The sequence below is a fragment of the Carassius auratus genome, unplaced genomic scaffold (assembly GCF_003368295.1).
Source record: "Carassius auratus strain Wakin unplaced genomic scaffold, ASM336829v1 scaf_tig00038676, whole genome shotgun sequence".
NCBI lineage: Eukaryota > Metazoa > Chordata > Actinopteri > Cypriniformes > Cyprinidae > Carassius > Carassius auratus.
Window position 1 is genome coordinate 7642 of NW_020526460.1, and position 21321 is coordinate 28962.

The window sequence follows — 21321 nt, forward strand, 5'->3', positions numbered from 1 at the left end:
TGGTCCAAAGCTGCAGTACTGGCACATTTGCAGAGCACATAATGGTGGTTATATGCCCAGACTCACCAATTATTCTTGAGTCCACCTAGGTGGCCTTTTCTCGGTTTGACTAAAATCTCTCAGGTGTGTTTCCGAAGCTTACCTCCTACAGAATCAATGCCTTTAACAGCTGTATAACTGCTATTGTCTGTGCAGACGGACTTAATCAAGAGTTCCCTCTGCCTTCTTTTCTGCAAATAGATAGTGTTTCATATGCACATGCCTTACTTCCACTAATGGAAAGCAGTCCATAACCGAACCACACTTTTTTTGTTAGTATTCTCCTCCACCACCTGCTTTCTAAATCAAGGCTTTGCAGTCTATAAGAGAAAAATAGGATTAAAGTGTTTCGAAATGATAGGACACACAACAGAGTGTCTAAAGATACACAATATTTAATGGTTCAAGAAAAAATTCAAGACAAGAAAAAACATCACACCAAATGTAAATGAGAGTTTCTTATTCTTTTCATTTTTTTTTTTTTTTGCATTTTACAGGGGTATGATATCAAGATATAGGCTATTTCAATTGTTCAACAGTGCTTGACTGCTGGCACATATGAAAGCTCACCTCTAAAGAAAGTAATAATTGTGAAATACAGCAAATGATGTTTAAATTACAAGCAGATTTAATATATCAGCAGTTTTATATTCTTTCAGATTCTATACAAGATACATAGTGTGTACATACATTATCCAGACACTGCTGTGCCAGTATACATACATGCACACACACACACAAACGCACGCGCACACATATAATAATATACAGTATGCATATGTTTTGAATACATTACAACAGAGATTGTCCTCATTTTTCATGATTTTTGTCTTTTATCAACTATTTTCAGCAAGTATAAACCACTTTTCCCTTTGTTTACACACACAGTATGTTAAAATTAGTTTCTCAGTGTTACTGCTAAGTATATCTATGTACAATTTGCTCTTTTTGTTTTCATACAGTGATGATGAGAATTGATTTGGTTTTTGTTAAGACGTGTTGGGGACTCAAAGTGTGTTGCGATTCTAGTCCTTCACACTAACTATAACACAACCGAGGAGATGATACTGAATACTGATTGGTGTCAGAACAAGGGTTTAGTGCTACAGAACACACTCAGCCAGCGGAGGTCAACTGGAATCACATGCAAATGAAGATGCCTGACTACTGGGACGGTCTGCCATAATATTTTCCTGAAGAAAAAACAAATACCATCAAAAAGGAAAGAAACAACTCATTACCAAGGTTGCTTACATGATACATCAGGTAACAAACTTTTTAGAAAAGTACAAAAGTGCTAGAGGGGAGAATATCCATGCATATTGAGACCTTTTATGCATTTATTTATCACAAATGTCCTTATTTTTATTCATTCGCACACAATGTTTGTCTGTTTTCTTGATAAACCTTTGGCACTAATATAGTTGCTCCACTACTCAAAAATAACAGTGCAAATGTTTATCTTCATAATTTCATACATTTTTAAAGTCAACATGAAATAGCATTTGCAACACATTTTTTTTCTTAAAAAGAAACGGGATATTCAAGAGAAAACAATGGCTTATATTTATCAATTGGGAAGTCACCAGAAGTCACTCTCAACAGTTAGGTTTTGTATTTGAGAATGCAGTGGATTCGTTTTGTTTTTGATGGTAATTCGCTACCGAATACACAAAAAAAGAGGTGGGGTGAGCAGTAGCATGCACAAAATGTTGTGCTATGTACAGAGCTGTTTTTGACCATTGAGGAATTGGTCCCACTTTATTTTAGGTGGCCTTAACTACTATGTACTTACATAAAAAAATAAGTACAATGTACTTATTGTGTTCATATTGTATTGTAAAACACTTTTTCTGCTATTGAGGTGGGATAGGGGTAAGGTTAGGGAGAGGGTTGGAGGTATGGGTAAGTTTAAGGGTAGGTTAAGGTGTAAAGTATGGGTCAACAGTGTAATTATAAATGTAATTACAGAAATTAAATACAGATGTAATTACATGTAGTTTTTTTATATACGTACAATGTAAAACATGTATGTACACAATAAGTACATTGTACTAAATTATTAATTAAAATGTAAGTACATAGTAGTTAAGGCCACTTAATATAAAGTGGGTCCGAGGAATTTTAACCAAAGTATGTCACAGACATTTCATAAAGATCCTAAAGAATCATTCATACAGATGAATCATTCACAAAAACCCTACTGACATGCATTACGAGAGTAAACAGGGGCTGTTTGATTTCCTGTTGACTTTAAGAATGTAAAACCTCTGAATCTATGCAGTTCTGAAAAAAAATATGCAAATATATTTCATATGTGTTGTGAAGCTCTACAGCTCTCTTCTGTTTTTAATCTTTGGAAATTTGATGATGATCTTTCTGTCCTTTGTAAGTAGGTGTTTTCTATTGTGTTTTGAATCAACAGAAGAAGTGATTATCAAGCAGTGTTAAGCAATACAGACACTATGGGTGATGTTAGTGTTTCAGACCTTTTCTTTCAAGCGTTTCTGATCTACTCTCTGATCTATTTTTAAAATTAGGAGAGTTAGGGTTGAGTCCTTATACTCTGTACTTTTACACCGTCCCAGCTAGCAGACATGCAAAAGCTCGTGCTAAAAACCAGGCCACTGCTACCTTCCCTGAATAGAGTCCCACGCTACAATTATTCCTCTTAATCAAGAGTGTTCAACAGATCTTAAATTGCTGCCAGAGTGATTGTCAGTTCTCTCGCATTAAAGAGCAACACACTCCAACACGTCTCGCTGTGACACATTTCTTGTCGCTGGCACGTACACTATTTCATAGTGAAGTAATTTTTTGGATCACTGACCCAAATATTTCTGTGTCATTAGTATATACTAAGGAGAACTGTTGGCGTATTAAATTTGTGCTGATTTCACAACCTGCACTGCATCTGTGGGATTACTTGATGTCTCTGTTTGAATGAACTGGATGAAAAAATGACACGATTGTAAGCAAACTTCTACTTCACTTAGCAGTCATTACATCCGTACAATACACATCTACATCTTAAGGCTGTTTCATTGACATCATTATATATAAATCTTGCAAACACTTACGCAAGTTTAAAAAGAAGTGCGCACCATACAGTCACACGCATACGCACACACACATTCAAAAGGTAGCCAATTATGCTATTATAGAGCAGCGTTCTGCTTCTATAGCAGTTATGGTGATTACTGATCAAAGTAATTATACTATTGGGAGATTCTTGTAATTGGTTCCACAGCACTTATTATGGTGCATAAATTGTATATATATGAAGAGAAAAACTTGATATAGTAGTGCGAAAAAACAAAGGACGTCTTTTTAGTCATGTCTGTGCCTCTGCTAATGAGAAAATGTTGAAAATAAGCGGGTTTCTTATAATGGCAGAGAAAGGGTGTCAGATGCATGGAAACTACCAACATGCCGAACATCAGAGGAAGGCTCTAAGCTCACCAGGGAGAAAAAAAAGCTAACGTCAAAGTATAAGAAGAAAAAAGTACCCGAATACATAAAAGTTTCTATGTGTTAACACCGAGCAAGGCTAATTTTTGCAGAAAGGCTTAGCTGTATCTGTAGTCTTGACAGAGTAAGCAGCACATACAGGGGCATGGAACTCGTTCTCTTTAGCAGAATAAAACTGACTCAGGCAGAATCTCAGCTGGAAACGACGCACTTCACCAAAGCTGAAAGAAATACTGCAGTCACCCAGCGCTCACACATTACACTTAGCCTTATTGACTACGCTTACATGCCTCGTAATATTCCGAATGCGGTTCTTAACGCATTGTTTGGTTTACAAGCATGTCTGTGATCATGTGCAAAGCACAAGGAAATAACCACTGGCTTTTTTTTTATATAGATAATTTTATAGGAATATCAGTGCGCGTGTAAACATATGCAATGATTTCTTCCGCCAGCGCACATTTAAAAGTTATTTGTTTAGTTGCATTCAAGAGGCGCACGAAAGAATGAAAAAAAAAATATATATATATATATATATATATATATTGTCACTTTTGATCAACAGTAAAGCTTAATTCACTTGCCACTAATCTGTCACTAAGACACCATTCTTTCACACCATTTTTTTTTCACTTGAGGAGCTACTTTGGTCTATATCTACCAGTTGTCTACTGTACATGTTTCAGTTACACAGAGGATACCGAGAGCTACCGTCCTTTGCTTTAACTTCCCCTTCTGCTGAGTTTAGAAACATCCTGTGTCATGAAACATTTGACACATGCTAATAACGATCAGAACCCGTCAGCTTTTCCATTTCAATCACTCTCATTATGCAGTGCTCTGAGGCCTACCCTCGCTTCTACAGCTGATGCTCGTGCAGGAAGGCTGAAGGACCTCCGCTCGTGGACGTCTGAGAGCTGGACGTGGCGGAAAAGCTTGCTAGAGGGATGACCTTGATGGGATCCTCTTTTTTGCTGCAGTGTCTCTCAAGTGTGTTGTAGAATTGGGGCCGGTTGCTCCCTTTGTCCAGATCATCTTTGGGCACTGACCTGCCAAGGGTGTGACGCCCATCTGCCTTGGTCCCCCGTGCCCAGCTTTGTTGAAAACTAAAGGAGGGCAGAGTGGCGGCGCCGGACGTCTGGAATTGGGTCAGCGCTGGCGGCATCCAGCAGCTGTCAGAATGACCCAGGATCAGACATTCCTGGGTACAGGTCTCCGAGGCCTCGGCGAGAGCTTTCTGCAGGTTCACTTCAATAGCTGTGGATGATGAAATGACAAATGCAGAGGCTCAGTCAAGAGGTGAACATGGAAGACAAAATAAATCATACTTTCTCTTACTGCTAAAGTGATACAAAGTTGGAGCTATCAAAAGGTGACCCATAAATGTCAGCTTCTGAGAGAAATAAAAGGCAGTAATAAATGTTTAATTCATCTCAAAATGACAAAAACAACACCAGTTCTTTTAATTTAAATGGTATTCCCATGGTCCTAAGTGTTTACCTACAATATGCAATGAATTCCCTGTGGCTTAATTAAATGTTTAAAAAAAATCTCTGTTGTTCGTGTCTGAGATTGGCTTTTTATATATTAAAGAATAAATGAACAGCTCTAAAACCGTGGTTTATTTTAATCGCAGTCATTGTGGTGCACCTTTTCTTCTGCTGATGTCTCCTACTTAAATCAAGTCAATTAAGACAAATCAAATGGAAACGTAGCAGTTCTTCCTTCTTCACCTACTTGTTAGCGAAGCCGACACGTACAGTATTAGGTGCAGTACACTTGCTACAGTAACTGCCAGCAACAGAACGTGATTTGCTCAAAGAAATGAGAACATAAAATACAGGACCTCAACTTTCTTATCTCATTAAACTTGCTCTGACATCACATGCGAGATGTGCCAAGAAAAACGGCCTCAGTATTGAGCCCCAGTCATAAAGCCTGTCAACTCTAATAATTAGAATGTAAAACTGTGCTTGTGGAGGCAGGCTGGAGCCCTACAGCGGCGCATGTATATCTTAACCGTCTAAGAAAAGGAGAGCCCTGTATGAACATCACTTCGCTCATGCTGGTCCCCACTCCAAGATGACATCTAGAAATAATTTAGCATATTTGCATAAGCAAAGATGTTAGAAATAATTGAAAGGGACTATGTCTGATTTCTCTGCATTACATGGTTGGGTTATTTTTGTTATTCTTTTTACCACCAGGAGCCAATTTAGTTTTTGCTTTTTTATGTTCAGTATTTTAATATCATGCAGAGGGAAATCCAAATATTCTCGATAGCAGAAATACAGATTAAATATTAACACATTTACCCAAAGTGACAGACTTTGCATTCAATACATTTCATCAGTTCATGCATTTCTTGGGAGTCAAACCCAAGTTTCAAACCAATAGAGAGCTGGTTCATGAGGAACATGAAAATGTGTGTGAAAATATATTGTATGAATGTGCAAAATAATATTCTTTGTTCATCAATAAATGCATACCTATTTTTTTTTTCTTCAAATAGACAGATATTTAGTGCTAATGTCTGGAATACTGTACTATTACATTTGACATTGACATTGAATAACAAATGAAAAATCACTGATTTTAGGACAGTCTGAATGTTAATTTCCCCCTAACTGGCAGCATATGAAATGTTCTTGAGTCATGGTGCCATTCTGTGATGTGACTGGACACACTCGCAGGTCAGAAGTGGGATATTCCCATCTATGACTTATGACTTGTTGTGGTCTCCAGTAGTTTGTTGTTGTTCAGTTTATTAAATGTCTTTTTTGATTAAAAAAACAACAGGACTGGACAGTGTTCCCACCAATCAAGGTGTATCTGCAAGTGGACCATACAAAGTATATGAGGTTAGAATAATTGGGCTGCACATACACCTTGCAGACGATATTTATGCCACATACACAATGCATATGCTTGCACACATAAAAATTGAAGTATATTGAGGGCTTTAGACAGCTTACTAGGTTTTGGAACAGAACTATAGTATGCTCTTGTTTTACATGTCAGTTTGTCTTAATACAAGAGAACTAGACAGAAAAGCACAGAAAGCTATAAACAGAAAGAGAGAAAAGAGCGAGAGAGATGTGGCCAGATCCTCCCGGTCTTACTCTGCCATAGTCTGCCTCAGAGCATCAGTGCATAAATCAGTGGAGCGGTAAACGTGTCACCTTTCAGAGGGTCACTAACTTCATTAAGGAAAAATGATGCAGCTCACTCTCTGAGCAAGCAGAATGAGTCCTGGCCAGGTTGCTCTCGGAGGCTGCAGTAAATCACCCCAGAGCTGCTTTGGAAATTGGAGGCGTCTTACAGAGACATTGCTCTTTTGAGGGGCTGAGCGCATCACACCACGGTGGAAACATTCATGCCTGTAGACACAATATAGAATGTAGAGGCCCTAATACATTTGCTGAGAAGTGCGTGAGACACCTTTAGTGCATTTGCCCAGGAGGTCCATGTGTGTGTGTGTGTGTGTTTGTTTATGAAGCCAATCAGAACAAGCTGGGGAGAATATGTGCACAATTACATTATGTGCAAAAGGTGTTTTGAAACCACGCTACTTTCCAGTGTGCAGAGGCACAGCATGAGCTGTCAGTGGCGCTATGTCAACAGCCAGGAGAGCTTCTATTTTTTGTATGTGATATTTCACATTAAACAGCTCTAAAGATGTAGTCCGTATCAGTTTCTCCTCCACAGGGACTAGAACTGCTTGACTGATGTTTGTGACAGAGCTGAATGTTTTCGTCAGCCCGAGGCAGCGGCTCACTCTGATGCTGTTTAAGTGCTTTTTGTATTCAGGGGAATCACTGCTCTCCCGTTGAGCTTTTAAAAAAGAATCAGCCCCCACGTGCTCTGGTCTGCACATACATAGATGTGTCGGTAAAGTGCACGTTTGGGGCTAAGAGATAGTATTTTTAATTTCACCTTCTGCAGAAAAAAAATAAATAAAATGTCGTGCGAGGTAATGATATTTACATTATTGCAAAACATAGGCTTAAAAATGTCAAGCCTATTTGCTCTGAGAGTAATAGAGCTTCTAGTAATGGCTCGCATTTAAAGCAAATTGTCTGCAGATTGAAACATTTCTCAAAATAGCCAGTGGTTATTGATCGAAGTCCCAGGCTGATTCACACTTGTAATTACAGCAGTGTGAACGCTTGAAGATAGTTTCAATCTTCCCCTGCAAACACTGCCTAACACTGTCGTCAGAGATTGGTAATCGGTTCATTCCCGTATGACAAACCGCAAAGGTCTCGTCTTTTGTTCCAAAAACGGAGCTTTATTTTCCAAACTAAAACGAAAGAAAAGTGTTCCAATCCCTAACGGAATAGTTCACCCACATGTGAATCATCATTTACTCCTCCTCCAGTTGTTCTAAACCTGTGTGAAGTCCTTTCTTCAAAAGAAGATATTTTAAAGAGTGTTGCTGACCAAACATTTGCTAGTCCCTATTGGCTTACATAGTATTTTAGTATTTTTTCATAAAGGAAATCAATGTGGATAATTTGAAGATATTTTGAAGAATGTTTGCAACCAACTGTATGGTTACCCCCATTTTTTTTTTCTGTTTTGTTCAACATAAACTCATACAGGGGTGTGTTTCCCAAATCATGGTCACAAGTTCTTTCATTACTAAAATAGTTCAATGATTTAGTGTTTCCTGAAACCAGAGTTCAAATGAACATTTGCAAACTGCACCTCAAACTTACGTGGCTGGAACTACAACTGTCGACCTGCGGTTAGAATCATAGTTACTTGTTAGTAAGACATTTAGACTTAAATAAATGATGCTCTTGGGAACAATATGCAAGCTAATGTGCAGTACAATCTATATCTTCCATTTTATTTATATTTATATACACATTTTTTTCCATATATTTTTTCCTGTACAAAATCAAATATTACATTAAGCTAAATGACAGAACAAAAATAGTAAATTAGCCATCAGGTGCCATGGTCAAAATAATAGTATCTCAGAGATCTAAAATAAAATGAAATTAGCAGAAGTTATGACTCCACCTCATGTGTGCTATGTCATTAATAACTGGTGAATCAATGAAGTTCAAATGACGGAGATGCGACCGTGTTCAGGAAACATTTGTAAATTGCTAGTTCATTTACACAACAATTTATTGTACTATGGTGGTTAAACAGGGAGATACGGGAAATGCTCCCAAGGGTTGGAACAACTTGAGAGAGAGTAAATATAGATGGAATGCTCATTTTGGGGTAGATCGATTCTACGAAAATCGATACGAAAAAAAAAAAAAAAAAAAAAAAAAAAAAACAGCAACGAAATAAGCCAGTATCTTTGTGTGCATTTGTGTATGAATATTGCATGTTGAAAAAGCTTGCACAATGGGATCCAAAAGTAGTTTTTCAAATACACAATACATAAATTAACATGCCTATCAAAACCTGAGCTTATTGTTTTTTTCAAAATAAAACAAAAGAAAAGAATATCAATTATTTTAAAACCTCTTAACATAATAGAGTGTGAAAACTGAAAAGGAATCGTTGTAAAGTTTGTTAAATACATTATGACATCTCGCTGTCTACACAGTGATACAAGGTTATATGACAATGAATGCTTTTGAGGAAAGAAAAACAACAACAGTTATCACATAAAATGAACCAACATGTGGCTGGGCTATAGTGACATTTACATAAACACACTATCTGACAGCATGGGACGCTCCTGGTCAGGACGTGTGATGAAAAGGTGCTCGTGCTGACAATAAGAACGGATGACAATTTGTGACAGGGCTGTTAAGCAAAGCAGCACGACCTGAATATAACTTGATGGGATTTACATCAAGGATGCCATAGAGATGATTACTCAAGTCATTATGTTAGCATGTACAAACCCATTACAACCAATTAGAGGACTAATTGCATAAATATAGAAAATCATCTCTCACCGCTCTCTTTCTCCTGTCTAAACATTATCTGATTGACTGTAGAGCTTAAGAAAAACAGCACATTTCTGCATGGAGCAGTGAGCTTTATGTCACATGAGATAATTCAACGTTGCATTTTATTGAACAACATATATGTAATTATGTTATAAATATATACACACACACACACACACACACATACATATAATGTGATACTCTATTTAGTGTTTCTTTGCTTAAAGTGTGTTGGGTTGTAAGGGTTGTGCTTTTTTCGAAATGCAAATGATCAAGTAATGAGTCTCCATGAAGTTCACTGAGCCAAAACATACCCACTGAGGGGGTACACTGTGGCATATTTGATCAAAGTTTAGTATCGTTTCAGCCATGTATGCATGTATTTAATTGGCGCACTTGATCCGAGCACAGTTAGAACCCTTGAGGACAGGAGAAGAACACGACAAGAGAGAATATCCATACTAAATTAAGGATATTATTATAGTTTCATCAGCTGACAACCTTAAGACCTGAAGGAGGGCTGGAGTTTCTTACAAATTCATTGAGATCCAGATGTCTGAGAACACTAGTGAAGATACTTCTATTTGTCATTTTTTATTTAATTCTATTTTTTCCATTACACATTAGTAAGAAAAAATAAATAAATAAAGAACAACATAAATTTCATATCTCTCATTACAGAGACATTTTGGGGAATGAATGAATGAATAAATAAATAAACACTTCAAAATTTTTTTTAATTTATTAATGATTTGAACTAGGTATTTTGTAACAGTATCTCTCATGCCAATTGATTATGGAAAAAAATAAAATAAAAAATAAAACAATAAATAAATAAATGTTTTTAATTTATGAGGGTTTTGAACTAGGCATTGTTGTAACTAGGCACAGTTTCACTCATGTCATTAGTTTGAACGATACAAAACAAACAAAAAGAAAACGAAAACAACAACAACAACAAAAACTAAACCTAACTAAAATAACTAAATAAACTTCTTTAATTTAAGAGCATTTTGAGCTATTGTTGAAAACAATAGACTGTATAAAAACATTGACGTAGTGTCTGTGATGTCACCCGTAGATTTCTTAAAAGTGTTTTTGACACCACGCGTCACTTCTGAATAATCGAAAAAGGGGCAAAGAGGGTGGAGCTGGTTGCTGAAACCACGCCCACCAACTCGACGGTGGTGACACCAGGGGCAATCCACCTGCCACTGAAGTGGCCACGCCCTTAATTATGCAGAACTGTAAGGCTTAGTATAATTGATGAGATATATAAAAAATATTCCCCCTTCACAGTTATCAGGAAGGCCAAAATTAGCTATGTAGACCAAAATCACAAGAGAGAACGGAATGTTGCCGCTCGTTGAGAACACTTGTGACTGAATCACAGTTACTAAGATCTAATGAGCATCGTGTGCTTTAGCAAGAACATCCCACTCTCTGTGAAGGAGTTGATGTGGTCTGTGTCACAAGTTGACTTATCTGATTAGCGAACTAGAAATACTACACTGTTTAAAATATTTCTCATTAATTTTACATGAGTGATTTTTTTTTTTATCATTCTTAAATCTTATTAGACTTTCCATGCCAAGTTTTCATTGTGTCCACAGTCTTCTGGACTCTGCAATACAGATGAAACAAAAGGCATGAGCTTCATGCAAATTCCATGCTTTCAAACAAAATGACATTTGAAAGATAATAATTGAGTTTGTAATTACATGGACTTTATCATTTTATTACACACCTACTCTGACTCCACATCTAGATTGGCAAATGGATGGTCATTAATAATAATGGAGCTATTTAACCCCATGGGGGTTTTACAAGGGGAAAGATGCCATTTTTCACTCAAGGGTTGGACACAACCATCAGGTGAAATAAGAGACCCACTTTTCATTCTCATGAATCAGGGAAAGGCCACTTATACTGCAGGCTAGATGCATTTCATCACCAGCTCCACTCCAGCACCAGTCTCGTATTTCATCGCTGCTTATGAGTGATTTACACTTTTACTTTTGCAGAGGAGATCCGTATGATCTCACGCTGCTCTTAGCTATTATATATTCATGAAGTCCCAAATGTACAAATGTACAGTGGGATGTAAACTGTGACATGCATCACAAAAATAAATTACAACTGGAGGCCAGGGGCATGCAACACTGCAATATGTTAAGGACATTCTGTGGAGCCATACAACATATTTTATACACTTGTGGGAGCTTTTCAGCATCTTCACCAGTCCTACTTTAAAGATTTCAGCAGCTTAAGATTACCTTTCAAATTAATCTTAATGATGACTTTGTAAATTGTTATAATGCATTTAACAAATTAATTTCATTAACAAATTGGTAGCCAAAATAATTGTTTAACTTTAAACTGCTGTTTCTGGATTAAATACGAGTCCTCTATCCATAATACTGCTTTCTTCAGTGAAAAAGTTGTTTTGTCTGCATAAGGAGAGAAATATGCAACAGATCAAGCACTGTTTACAAGTGAAATCAATGCATTTATTTTTCACTTCACAAGATGTCGTGTGGATTTTTGTGATGTTTTTATCAGCTGTTTGTACTCTCATTCTGACGGCACCCATTCACTGCAGAGGATCCATTAGTGAGCAAGTCAAGTAATGAAAAATGTCTCCAAATCTGTTCTGATGAAGAAACAAACTCATCTTCATCTTCAATGGATTAAGGATGAGTACATTTTCAGCTATTTATTTATTTTTTGGTTGTTTGTGTGTGAGAACTATTCTTTTAACAGTGCAAGCCCCTGAAAACACAGCAAGATGTGACACAACGACCAAATACAGCAGTCTGAGACATGCATACATTCAATGGGGAAAAATAGCACACACAGACTACAAGAACTAGGCTTTAATCTTATGTTCAGTGATGTGGAAATATAACAAATAATAAATACACTGACTCTTAAAGTACCTTTTTATTTAGGCCTATCTGCTACAATAATATCCGAATTATCTTTCGGGTGTGTGTGGGGTGGGGGAAAGGGGCGAAGGGGGATTCTCAACAATTATTCACACGTGTGTTTAATTGTGATTAATATGATTATTTAATCAGCTTATCATGTAATTAGTTTGATATTATACTAAGTTGTTAATCAGTGTAATTACTGATTTGATTGAAGACTGATCAGAGAAAAATAAACAGCTGTGGAATATAGATAGTATATGTTGAAAAATGCCCTATTTGAGATTAAATGACCGATTGACAAACAGCGTGACAACTTCAGGGGGAAGTTATAATTCACTATTGCACAGCTGAGTTGCTCTGGGGTCCAGCAGAATACGGAGTGTTTTTTTTTTTTTTTTTGAATAATGGCCCCCTGAATATGTAAAGTACACATTCCACCATCTGTTAGTCGGCAGTGTAAAAAAAAAAAGTACAACAAAACGAAAAACCTTGAGGGCAAAAAACATGTGCTGTTTCCTGTATTTGAATAAAAATCTGGCACAGATGATTTCTCCTCATGAAAAAGAGCATCTTACAAAGAGAAGCATGTGCTTTTCGCCTGGCAAATGTTCAGAATGGTATCTTCTCAATTTGCTACTTGTTTATCATCTCTCACACCTGCGCAACAGACACTGCTTACAACACGAGGATATTCACAGTAAGAGTGCTTTCTTACGGATACATTCGTCCCAACAACAATGACCTGGCTTTGTTACTGAGGACATTTTTTTCTATTTAATTAGAATTATTATGTTTGATTACACAATGCACGATAATTATAACTTCTGATTGGTCGTGGAGGAATCAAGTCTTATAAATCATTAACAAACATTGTACAATTATTTAATTGACTTAAACTAATATTTTCATCTTTTTCAAACCACATTTAATTGTCTCAATCCTTATGAAATTGTAACCACTGTGGCATAACAAGGATGCGCTATATTTCTCAAGCTGATAAGTATAAAATAAGAGTGGAGTTGACTGACAGCACCTCAACACATTTTTAATGTGCATATTTTTAGGTGCATATTTCACAGTGCAGCCATGAAAAAAAGTGGCCTTTAATTTATAGCAGTCACAGCGGGATTCATTCACTAATGATTGCACATAATATGCAATTTTTTTTTGTAGATTTTACATAATGTGTATGCAAAAATATTCCAGGTGTGTACATGCATAAATGTGTTACTTTCATTCTAATAGTGATAAATTAAGATTATTCTAAATGAGTATGAGCTTCTGCATGAAGTTGGTAATTAGCATAATACTACAAGCACAAACCGTCACCATATAATGGCTTTACAAACAGCCTCTCCTGTAAAGCTATTTGTCACACTCTACCAGTGTACCCTTATGCTCTAAAAATGTGCTTTCGCCTGAGCTAGAACACTATGTCCTTATATAGGCCTAAAACAAGAAGTATTTAGACTACTGTTTCTAGATTACTCTTTATGGTTGTCAAACGTTAGTGGAATGTTTCTGTGATAAAGAGCACCTGTGGTGACTCTGCTATAGGACACCTGTGTGAACTTGAGAGGAACTGACTTCATACATCCACTAAATATCACCTTGGGACAACTTGGTTAAAACAAATGGCAAAAATGGCTGGAAAAAGTGAAGTTAGATTCGAAAAAAGCATAATGTCTTCAGCAGAACCCACATAGTTTGATATTTTGTTATCTGTGAAATTACAGCATTTGTGAGTGTGACTTGCAGCCATAGTTCCAACTGTATTTGTCATTGTCAATACAGTGGAACTTTCCAAACACATTTAGGAACAATCAAATAACTTTAATTTCTGGGTAAACTGTCCAAAATACTTATTGGAGCCACCATACATTATCGTTCAAGAGTTTCCTCCATACATTATCGTTAAAGAGTTTGGGTTCAGAACTTTTTTTTTCAGAAAAGGTATAAATTGTCAAGTCAAGACTTTTAAAATCTTACAAAAGTTTTCTAGTTCAGATAATTCTGTTCTTTTTAACCTTTCAGTCTATCAAAAAACCATGACTGTTTTCAACATTGATAATAATAATATATATCATTGAACAGCAAATATCGAAGGTATAGGTCACCCAAAAATGAAAATTCTGTCATTAATTATTAGGTCAGTCATGTCGTTCCAAACCCATAAGACCTTTGTTCATCTTTGGAACACAAATTAACCCTCTGAACCTCCATAGACAGCAATGCAACTGCCACGTTAAAGTCATTAAAATAACAGTAAAAAACAAATAAATAAATAATTTATTCAGTCTTTGAAACAGGTTCATGAAAGTACCATGCCGTTTTCAGTGCCATGCATTTGGCACTTTTGTGAATGGCGGTGCAGACTGACACGAAAGAGAAGAAATTGTTGAATAAAGTCCTTATTTTTGTTTTCTTTGCACACAAAATCTATTCTTTTAGCTTTTTCAGCTTTAACGATGTCACATGGACTGATGTAATGAAGTCCTTACTTTCTGAACATTGAATGCGGGCAGTTGCTTAGCTGTCTATGCAGGGTCAGAAAGTTCTTGGATTTCATCAAAAAAGATCTTAATTTGTGTTCCGAAGATGAATGAAGGTCTTAGGGGTTTGGAACGACTTACGGGTTTGGAATTATTTGAATTATATTAAAATATTAATACATATATACAGATATAAAAAGCAGAGAATGTTTTTTAGTTATGTCCATTGCTTCTGCATTTTAAGTCTTGCATTTGACGATAACACACACAAACCACGATGAAGACAAGGAAGTTGATTCTGAAAGAAAAGCAAGCAATTTGGAGCCTGAAAGAAAAAAAGGAAGTCAATTAGAACTATAGGAAAAACAAAGGGCATGGAGAAATCAAGAGTTTGGAAACTACTGGTGACATGAGCAACCAACGACGACCTGATCGGCTGAGAAAAACAACAGTAGTTGATGACAGAAGCTGTGAAAATGAACCCTACAATACATGTCTGTAAAATCACCAACAACCTCCAGAAAGAGGTGATGCTCTGTCAATCTTCAATACACAGGAGAATTTGACACAGAATTACAGAAGCTACACAACAAGATGCAAACCTCTGATCAGAACCAAAGATAGAAAGCCAAGATTCTTCAGAAATGTGAGTCAGTAGAGTTGATGGACCAATGAGACAAAGATGAACCTTTATCTAAGTGATTGGAAAAGTGTGAAGAAAAAAGGCAACTACAAATGATCCTAAGCATACAACCTCATCTGTAAAGCATGGTGGAGGTGGTGTCATGGCATGGGCATGCATGGGTATCTCTAGAACAGAACCTCTTCATTTTAATGATGACTTAATGCATGATGGCAGTAAGAGAAAGAATTTGTAAGGGTAAAAAATCATCTTGGCTACCAATATTTAAGAAAATGCCACCAAACTCATTAGAAAGCACTTCATATTGGATCAGGACAATGACCCCAAACACCCTGCCAGATCAGTCAAGGACTTTATCAGGGCAAAGAAATGTAAAGGCTTAGATTGCCCAAATCAATCTCCAGATTTTTAAATCCGATTGATCATTAATTTCATCAACTAGTCTAAAAGAGAGAAACTCCACAAAACAAGCAACAGCATTTCAAAGCATAAGACCAAAAGTCTGCTGATGTCTATGGGTCGCAGACTCACTGCTCTGATTGCATGCAAGGGATCTGCAATTAAATTTAGCTTTTAATCTTTTACATCTGCCTTAAATTCAACTTTTCAAATACTTCTGCTCACTTCAAATAGTGGGATGAACACTAACAGTGCTGTCCTTTGTATATGGTAAAACATGTATGTGTCGAAAGACCTAATAATAAAATGTTTCATTCTGTAGTTTTGTCGTATATACATCTTTTAACCATATTTGCAAATGTCTTGACTCCACAGCAGAGAAAGCTATTTTGTCTTTGCTGTGGCAATACTTATAGACTTCTTTCAAAAACCTTAAAAGATCACATTTTTTTTATGGTGGTGTATATCAGTTGAGCTCCCAGCTGATTGGCCAGATATATCAAACTTTTTCAAGTCTACTTCCTCTTTCCTTCTTCACACACTGCCTCTCCATCCCACTTCACTCTTCTCTCTATCCATGCTGTGTTTGACCCAATGCAACAGAAAGTAATTGCGGGCAGAAAACAACATTTAATGATTACTTCATCCCCGACTCATGAGGAGAGAGAAGTCACAGGCAGGTAATTTCAACAAAAGAGGGAAACCTTTTTTCCCGACCCACCATTTTCAGACAACAAAGAATATTATTGACTTGGCTGAGATTAAAACAGCAAAACAAATAAAAGAGCAAAATCAAGGACAAAGTGACCACAGAAAGATGTTACCCCCCGAAACACGGCGGGTCAAACTCTCTCCGCTTTCTTTTCTTTTGTTAGTGTTGATTAAAAACAAGCAGGGGACAAAAGATTCCATTTGGGTTCTGATCTGGAAACAAATGGAAATGAAATAAGTAAATCTCTACACTGCCACTCACACGCTTGAAGAATAAGATGCTGCCGTACAACTTTCCAAACATCCCTCTCTCCATGTGTGTTAAGCTGAGAATGAGAGGTAAAGGAAATTGAAGCTCTATTTTTTTTTTTTTTGGAGGGGACAAAAGATTGGCTGCGTTCTGCTCTTCTAGCTACTTGACTTTTTCCCTTTTTTCCCCTCTCCCATGGACTGATGATCTTGATTGTCTGGTGTGGTCCTACCTCTCCTCTCGTCTGCTGTGTTCAGGCCTCTCCTCCATTAGGAAGACAAGAGGAGGAGGGTGTTAGCATCAACACAATCAGCACTGCCCAAACACACAGCATGGGCTGAATAGAAGAGTGGTGCAAACACCATAACAATCAGCAATCAGCACTGATCATGATAATAACATAGAGAGTGCTACAAGATCCATGCTGCGCGCTCCCTCCCCGCCAGGAAGACTTATTGTGTACATGGGCCAGCATGTGAAGAGAAGAGATAAATTCAGCCACAATTTGAAAATCTGAAAAATACACCTCAAAATATAAATGGTAAAATGCCCAATGATGACTGTTTATGTGTTTTTGACAACTTATATAATATGCTAGAACAAAATCTAAGGATAAAATATAAATGGATGTATTTTAGGTGTTGTAACTGGTCACCTATTATTTTACCTTACTGATTACATTTGTTCTTCACAACTTTACTACAAATAAATAGTCCTGTGGTGTGAGAAATGCATATGCACACACACACACACACACACACACACACACACACACGCACACGCACACGCACACTCGCACACGCACACGCACACACACACACACACACACACACACACACACCATACAAAACAATACATCAATAGAGATTAATTACTTTTGATAAATTAGTACTTTTGGCATTTATCTAAAGAAAAAAATTCTAACAAAGTAAATATTTAATATCACATTTTTAATCAATTTAACATATCCTCACTGAATAAAAGTATACATTCCAAAAAAAAAAAAAAAAAAAAAAAAAAAAAAAAATATATATATATATATATATATATATATATATATATATATATATATATATATTTATTTATTTATTTATTTATTTATATAAAATATATAATATAATATATATATAAAAATACAATTTTAAATAATAATAATAATAATAAAAGTAAAAAATATAGCACCTAAATGTTTAAATGGTCATCTACAATATATTCTTACAAAATATTTCTATGATTTCTGATGATTTCTGAAGGATCATGTGACTCTGGAATAACTGGAATACATATTTTTTTTATTGCAATATTACAGTATTTTTTGTATTTGTGATCAAATGAATGCAGTCTTGATGAGCATAAGAAACGTCTTTAAAACACATTAAAATCGTACTGATCCGAAACCTTTGAACTTGTTATTATATTTTATTATTATTGTGTCATTATCTTTATTGTCTTATATATGTTTATTGTATTGTGTTTTAATATAAATACATCATATTAATAGTTTATTAGATAGTTCATTCACATAAACTTGTTTTGACCTCCACTCTGGACAAAAAGCAAAGGAAAAGGCCACATTAACATACCTGGAGAAATCTGCCAGTAAAGTGAAATGTTCAATGGACAACACTTTTTGAAATGCTAAAGTAAGGAAACAATTTCTTTGGGGTAAAATATCCGCCTTGTACACAGAGCCGGTGCTCTTATGAAGAGATAACTAAGATGGATGAAGCAATATGTGTGAGAGATTATGGAAAGCTTTGGAGGTAAGGGCAGAGACAGAGCCACGCACTGCCTCCTCCAAAACTCACTCGTCATTCATATCAGTTTGTAAAGCTGGGATGTTCTCCGTGGTGGCTGATATGAACTCCGTTACCATTGGTAGTCCTCATAATATGTTTTTAGGCTTGCCAGGAACACCTGCAGATAGGCTTTAAGCTATTGGGCATTCCGTCAGTGCTGTTTCTGATCTGTTTACTACAGTGCAACCTTTCTGTGGGGAAATATCATATCACATATGAGGAAAATAACATCAAAGATCCAAAACTGGTTTAGACGGCGAATTCATACGTATTGTTTTCATGCAGGTGTATCATTTGCACCACTTTCATGCCGCAGCCACAGAAGCATCATATACAAGAACACCAGTGGGCTTTTAACTCACACAACAGTCTATACCATCAAATAAATTCCTTCGAGATGGGAGGGAATAAACTATGCCTCCGGATCTGCAATATATCTGTTAGTCACTAGTGATTTGTTCTTTTCCCCTCAGCAATATATTTTGGTAACTGCCTCTATGGTCAGGCAGATAGTGAGTACATGGCATCAGAGGTGGGCCATCTTTCAAGCCTTTACTGGCAGGACAGAAGGCCAGCTGCCACGCTCAGTCCATTGTCTCGCAAAATAAATGTACCTGCAAATGATGGGATCATTAACAATGGCAATCCAGAGAAGTGGGGCTGGTTAATTAGCTGCTAGGAATATTTAATAAACAACCTTCAGGGTCTCTTTGTGTCTGTGATATATGTCTCTTAGTGATGCGCTTTCTATTCGACATCTGATTCAAGGAAGGGCCTCGTCCAATTCTCTGAGAAAGAGCTAAGAATAGCCTGAGTGCTGTGAGGGGCGTCTGTTTGAGGTGCTTCGTACATTTTCCAACACGGAGGGGGTGTTTTCTGAGTTACTGTTTTATAGCGCTGATGGATTTGTGAATTATTTGGCATCGCCGCTGTAAAAAACAGAAAGCTTGGCGACTTGCTTTGTGACAGCAGCCTGCGATTTATTAAAGATGGTCTGGGACACCTCAGGGGGTACAATGATTTCGATAAATCACATTTTCGAAAATGAAAAAGTTCTTAAGCTGCTGTTATTATGTTAACATTTCTGCCTCTCTCATTCTCTGCAAAGATTTTCCTCACTTTCTTGTATACAGAAAAGTTCTCCCATTCCTGCTCCTGACCTGATCATCTTTTAGGATATATAAAATTGTGTCACAGGTCCAACTAAAGGTCAGTGTGCTTTTGTAAATAGTACATTTGGAATAATTTGCATGTAAACTCTCCTCTAAACAAACTTTTTGTTAATGAATTCCAGATATTGGTATAATTCATAATACCCGCCCATGAATTACAGCTATTTGAATTGCATGGACAGGAATGTTGTTTTATCTTCCGGAGTCCCTTTTCAGATTCGGCTTCAGTGATATGCATAAATGCAAAAGAGACTAATTGGCCATATGCCTAACAAACATTTTTCAGTTAAAGTGTTCTTGCAGGCAAATACTACTGGTGCTCAGAATAATAATCTATGATAAAACAGATTGCTGTTTTCAGTCATTTTTCAAAATCATTTAATTGGTTCGCTAATTTTGTTATGATGAATTTTATCAGCTATTAAAATGCACTGCCTAATATTTTGAATATCATTTTCATGAATCTGAAAAATATGTCAGAATGGCTTTATGAACAATGCACACATGCAATTTATAATTTTTCTTTTACTTTTTTCCGTCGATAATTACATTTTTGCAATGTTATCTTTTACATTTTTGACACCTTTTTCATATTTTATTTTATTGTATTTTATTATTATTATTTGTACCATTTTGACAACTTACCCCATACATAAACATACATAAAACAATCATGCATACTTTCTAAGTTTTATTATCACATCTTAGAAGCGTTCTCCTGAGTATGTACAACTGAAAAATGCCTCTGTTCTGTAAAATATTAAAACATTAACAAACACTTTATGTAATAAAACAATCAAGCTTAACTAAACTGAGTTGTGCAGTTAAAGATGAATAATTTATTAACGAGCGTAAATCAAATTTCATGACATTTCAACAATTAAAAGGTATTTCCTCTAATGACCTGTTAAGCATTATATGAGGTAATGTTGCTCTTCTGTAAAGCACTCCCAAAGATAATAATATTTTACAAAAGCGTGGCATTGTTCAATTGCAAATGCACAATGCTGATGTGTTTAGATGAATGCGCTGTATGTATGACTTCATAAGAATATATTTAGAGTTCCCATACAGCAGTCAGTTCCAGGGCCCTTCTTCCAAAGACATGTTTTTCCTCCACTCTCTTCCCCTACACTCCACTGTCTACCTGTCAAACGCCTGTCACCAGCACCAGTAATCATACTATGTGCAGCGAGAATATTACAATCCTTATTTCTGAAAAAATCATAGTTTTTAAATCAAGTATCAGCATATTCATATACTGCAAACAAACTATACATTTATGCACATTTATACTAGATACTGTACGTAGATGCACAAGGAGTTATGGAGCAGAGCAAAATGTCAAAACATTTCTTTTAATTTTGAGGTATGCAATTTTTAATTACAACATTCAGGCATGAATTAGGGTCAAAAGTGGGATTTAATAATATCTAATCAAAATGCCTCCAGTTATTGTTTACAACAAAGTATCAGAGATAAAAT

At 36.2% G+C, this 21321-nt stretch overlaps 1 protein-coding gene across 1 annotated transcript in view; it reads right to left on the minus strand.

Annotated features, from left to right (window-relative positions):
- Nucleotides 1-416: 416 nt before the first annotated feature.
- The window catches only part of LOC113083542 (protocadherin-9-like), an 85860-nt gene continuing 64955 nt past the window's right edge, over nt 417-21321 (minus strand). The window contains exons 3-4 of the mRNA XM_026254591.1: nt 4362-4767; nt 417-1232 (exon numbers count right to left, since the gene is read on the minus strand). Coding sequence (XP_026110376.1) covers nt 4370-4767 — 398 coding nt within the window. The 3' untranslated portion in view covers nt 417-1232; nt 4362-4369. The remainder of the gene's footprint in view (nt 1233-4361; nt 4768-21321) is intronic.